The sequence below is a fragment of the Neophocaena asiaeorientalis genome, unplaced genomic scaffold (genome assembly GCF_003031525.2).
Source record: "Neophocaena asiaeorientalis asiaeorientalis breed wild unplaced genomic scaffold, Neophocaena_asiaeorientalis_V1.1 scaffold70, whole genome shotgun sequence".
In the NCBI taxonomy this organism is placed as follows: domain Eukaryota; kingdom Metazoa; phylum Chordata; class Mammalia; order Artiodactyla; family Phocoenidae; genus Neophocaena; species Neophocaena asiaeorientalis.
The window spans coordinates 12,488,197-12,492,912 of record NW_020175410.1 but is presented as its reverse complement, the minus strand read 5'-3'; the positions used below and the strand labels follow the sequence as shown (position 1 = coordinate 12,492,912).

At 37.6% G+C, this 4,716-nt stretch overlaps 1 protein-coding gene across 2 annotated transcripts in view; it reads left to right on the top strand.

Annotated features, from left to right (window-relative positions):
* The first annotated feature begins 4,132 nt into the window (after positions 1-4,132).
* GNG11 (G protein subunit gamma 11) overlaps positions 4,133-4,716 on the top strand; it is a 4,881-nt gene continuing 4,297 nt past the window's right edge. The window contains exon 1 of one of the 2 annotated variants that reach the window (XM_024767070.1): positions 4,133-4,631. In XM_024767070.1, coding sequence (XP_024622838.1) covers positions 4,536-4,631 — 96 coding nt within the window. In that variant the 5' untranslated portion in view covers positions 4,133-4,535. The remainder of the gene's footprint in view (positions 4,632-4,716) is intronic. The other variant, XM_024767072.1, reaches the window with a different exon arrangement.

The window sequence follows — 4,716 nt, the reverse complement described above, 5'->3', positions numbered from 1 at the left end:
TTTCCCCTGTGTAAAATTACAAAAACCCTCTCCACCCTTACCCCCAGCACTCCCTATCTCCCTTTCCCACTCTAATTTTCCTCCATAATACCCACCACCTTCTAGCATCCTATATGTTTTATCTATTTGTTTGTTTAATTGTTGTCTGTCTCTAGGAGCTTTTTCCATGTGCCATTTAATGTTTATTAAGTGTTCAATATATCTTTTTTTTTCGGATTAAAAAAATATGAAGTCTTGGCTTTGGCATTTAGTAACATGTATAGTCCTAACAACATTTCTACCTTTCATCTAACAACTGGAAATAGATTTGGGAGCCAGAAGATGCTACATTAAAACCCTGACTTATCCACTTTATAGCTGAGACCTTCAGATAAGTAATTTCAACACTTGAACTTTGTAAAATGGATTAAGGTGGATCCTTATGTGACTATATAAAATCATTTAGATAGGAGATAAACATATAGAAAAAAAGTAATAAATGTCTTCTATTATAATAAAACCTTTAGACTTCCTGTAGTCAACAGACTTAACTATTAAATAATCCCTGACGTGCCACCTCATTTTCTCACCTGGATTTAGTCATACTGAGCTCTCCACCCGAAATGTCCCTCCACTCCATCTCATTTCAGCCTTTTGAAATCCTACCCTTCTTCTGAGGCTGACTAAAAACTATCTCAGTCTCTCATTTCATTCCCAGCGTATATCTCTTAAGTCATTTAACATTACTTTGCTTTCTCTTACTCTAATTTATATGGTTGTCTTAGTATCAATGCTATACTGTAAATTTCCCAAGTCAGAAACTGTTCATCTTTGAAACTGCCATATCAACTAATAAATTGTCTCTACAATTTAATTAACTTAATAAGTGTTCAATTAAAAGCAGGCAAGGGAGGTATTTTTTATATTGGATAACTCAGAATTCTTATTGGCTTAACTAATGATTAAATCAACCATAAGGTAAAATTCCTGTTGCTTAAAAATACAGATTGCCAGCAGAAATTTGAATAAGATAAAAATTATAGGAAAGATGGTCCAGGTAGAAGGTAATAAAATCAGAATGTCCCTCAGCCTACACAGCTACAACTGGCAGTCAGTGACTCTGGGTTTTTTTCAGAAGTTGTTATTCCAGGGCCACCAGTGTACATATAGGTGAGTTTAAACTTTAGCAAGAAAAAAAAAAAAAAAAACGCTCACTGTTATTTTAATTTGGATTGATTTGATTTTAGCCCAATTTCAAAACAAGGCTAATTTCAGACTTCCTAAATTCTTAAAAGAATATATTGCCACAAGGAAGACAGTAAACTGAGTAATGAAAAAGACCAATTATATGCAGTAGAAATTAAACTCTTATATGGACAGAATTGGTAAATCATTTTGATACGATGAGTTGTAAGTAATTGTTAATGAAAATTGGAACATCAGACCTGGTCATCTTGTGATTTCCTATTATTTTTATCTGGAAACGGAATCTTATAATAAATTGAACCAATATCAAATGAACCGAGTGCATCAAATGTGGGTTAAATATTTCCCTTAAAGAAACAATCCTTTTCATGGCCTAAACAGTCACCATTTACTTTATAAATTTTAGAAGAGCAGAATTTGGGAGGTAACCTAGTTTTATTTATATTACAGAACAGAGGCAGAAGGGATCTATGTCTTGAAAAACTCACAAGATAAAATAAAACCAGAACCCTGCTTTTTTGAGCTCATGTTATATTAAATCAACTCCAATAAAATTAACCTCAACATTTGCTTATAGACTTTTCTTTACATGGATTTTTAACAGCATACTTAATACATTAGAAAAATAGTCAAAGAGCTTTCCCTTTCTTTACATGCCAAGGTAAATATGTCATAGTCTTTGCTCTTTTATACTTTAAAAGTGAAAATAACCACATGGTTAATTTTTTTTTTTAATTTAGTAGATTCTTTAAAACATTTGTCAAGAGACAGTGGGCTAATAAAGGTTCATTTCTGATTACATCTGTCATCTTCATTGCAGAATGGTTTCTACACATACTATTTTGTAAAGTAACTTCATTAGAGGTAATATGTACAATATAAGTAAAAAGTTAACACAATTGGATACAACTAATAATGGATTTTAACATTTGTTTATCCAAAATATTTTGCTGATGAAATATGTCTTCGAGAATACACGAGAAATTGCTTACCATGGTTGCCCCCAGGAGTTGAAGTAGTGCTTAGGAATAGGGAGCTACATACGCTTGTATTTTGTTTTTTTGTTTTTTAAAGAAAAAAGTACCCATCATTTTACCATTTAAAACCAAACAACAGCAAAATGTTTTTCAGTGCCATGTGATCATGAGATGTCAGCATTTTCCAACTCAGTTTAATCAATTTACTTAACATGATATTATTAGCATGTGAATTATTTGATAAGAATAAATTTTTAAAATTATACTAATATGTATTTCATTTCTAATTTAAGTCTCATAATACTGTGGAAGAAGTTAAAGAACCATTTAAAGAACCATTATGGATTTATAAATATCACTGCATGCAACTGGATGATTTCACAGGGAAGAAATTTCAAGGCCAAAATAACTCTCTTCTTATGATTTGGAACAGATGAACATTTATTTGCTTAACCAACTTATTTAATTTGGGTGCTGAACTTATTTAATTCAGGCTACATTAACTTACTTTCACTAACTTATTTAAGCTAGTTTTAACCAACCTTTTAAATTTAAGCAATGGGGAAATTAAAAAAATATATATATCAGTTCTGGATGTGAGCTTTTTGTCTTGGCTCACTGCTTGCTAACTGGGAAAACTCCTGCAGCTGATCCAAGTTTTTTGAGCCTGGGAGATCCTGGAATGTGTGGTATTTCAAATACAGAAAATGAAGCTCCTAAATATTTTTCTTTGTGAAAGTGATGTGTCAGATGTAGATACATAAATACAATTAGAAATGAAATTCACCTTAGCTAATTCACCCCTCCCCTACCCCATGACATATCTCACAAACTAGAAAACCAAAATTCGGGAAGAAATAAGTGACTTTTCTAGTGATGGCCAGTGGCAGAGCAGGGTCTGCAACCCATGAGTACTCATCAAGGGGCTCATTGTTCTTTTCATTCTAATATATTTATTGAGGATAAGTGGGTGGAGCCTGGTGAGGAATTATGAGCAAACAAAAACCTCTGCTTACAAAACAGGGAACGGCTATGGTGTCTAAGGCCGAATACCCTGAAATATTCAGTTACTGCCTCTACTCAACTTGAATTTGACTCTATAGGCAGGAGGTAATCTCTGGGGAGAAAGGAATATGTATCTGACTGCTTGGGATACTTTATTTTTTCTTCCTACATGCTTTATTTTTCTTCTAGTCTTTTGAGCATCATTAACAACATTTTAGATAGTCAAAGGGAAACCTTGTATTGCATGCAAACGTTTGTCACATCAGACATTGTTCCTGGCTTCACAAAGTAGCAGCTAGATGCATGTTGCTTTCCAGAAAGTGGAGTAACCAATACTAAGCGAATCCACTGCAAACATACAGGAAGATGCTTGAGCCAGGAATTCAAAACCCTCGGTGTCAAGTGTCACCCAAACCTTGACAGATGGGGAATGGAGAAATACTTTCTGGTAAGAACTTCAAGATTTCTGCTTCTGTCTTTTCTAGGATCATCCGCTTATACTTCGAGCATTACAAAACATTCCCCTGAAGAAAGAATAAAACTCTGTTGTTGAGGATGACAATTTATTAATGTCAGAAAATGGCCGTGCGAGTTATAAACAATATTCACATCCCGATGCCTTTTTTTTTTATTCCAAAACTTGTTAATCCACTTCAGGCATTTAACAGACTGGGTGTGTGTACATCAACAGATGTGATGGGCGTTTCTGTGATTACAGCTCAGTTTCATTTTCCTCTTGGGCCTTTTCTTAAGCGTCCACATTTCCCACAGTAAACATGTATGTAGCTGGAGGAAAGTTACATGCTGTATATTTTTGAAACACTTGGAGAAGTGAAGGGCCGTTATTTCCTGCCGGCTAGTGTCCTCCTTTTCTTGCTTCACAAACAAAACCCGGATGTGACTTGGGGGGAAAAAAATGGAACAAAAAGTAAAACTTTTGTTGTTTCTCCAGGAAAGTGGGCTCGCTCAACTCCAACCCTTTGGCCCCAGCCCAGGCCGGTCTCCCGCGGGCGTGGCAGGGTCGGGAGCCGGGGCGGGCCCGGCCAGCATCCCCGCGGGAGACCGCACAGCGCAGCGCGCAGCCTCTCTGCGTCCCTGGGCCCCCTCGCAAACTCAACCCTCCCCGGGCTCCCGGGGGCAGGCCTCCTGGGGTTGTGGAGATCTGAGAAAAAGAGCAGGGGTTTTAAGATCCTGGGACGCTAGGCAGGGCTGGCGTGAGGGGAAGTCGTCGGGGCGCTGGGGGAGGCTGTCACCTCCTGCGCTGGTCGGGTGCGCAGGCAACGTAGTTAGTTCGGGACGCGCCCTGGTTTGCGGCACGTCCAGCCGCCCCACTTCCACAGCCGCCCCTGCGCCCAGTCTGGGGCGAAAATGCCGGCCCTTCACATCGAAGATTTGCCAGAAAAGGAAAAGCTGAAGATGGAAGTTGAGCAACTTCGCAAAGAAGTCAAGTTGCAGAGACAACAGGTAAGTTGGATGTCCCAGAATATTTCCTTCTCTGAAATGAACCAAAGTCAGCTTTTCCTAGTTTGTTGCAGTAAAACAGTTTTTG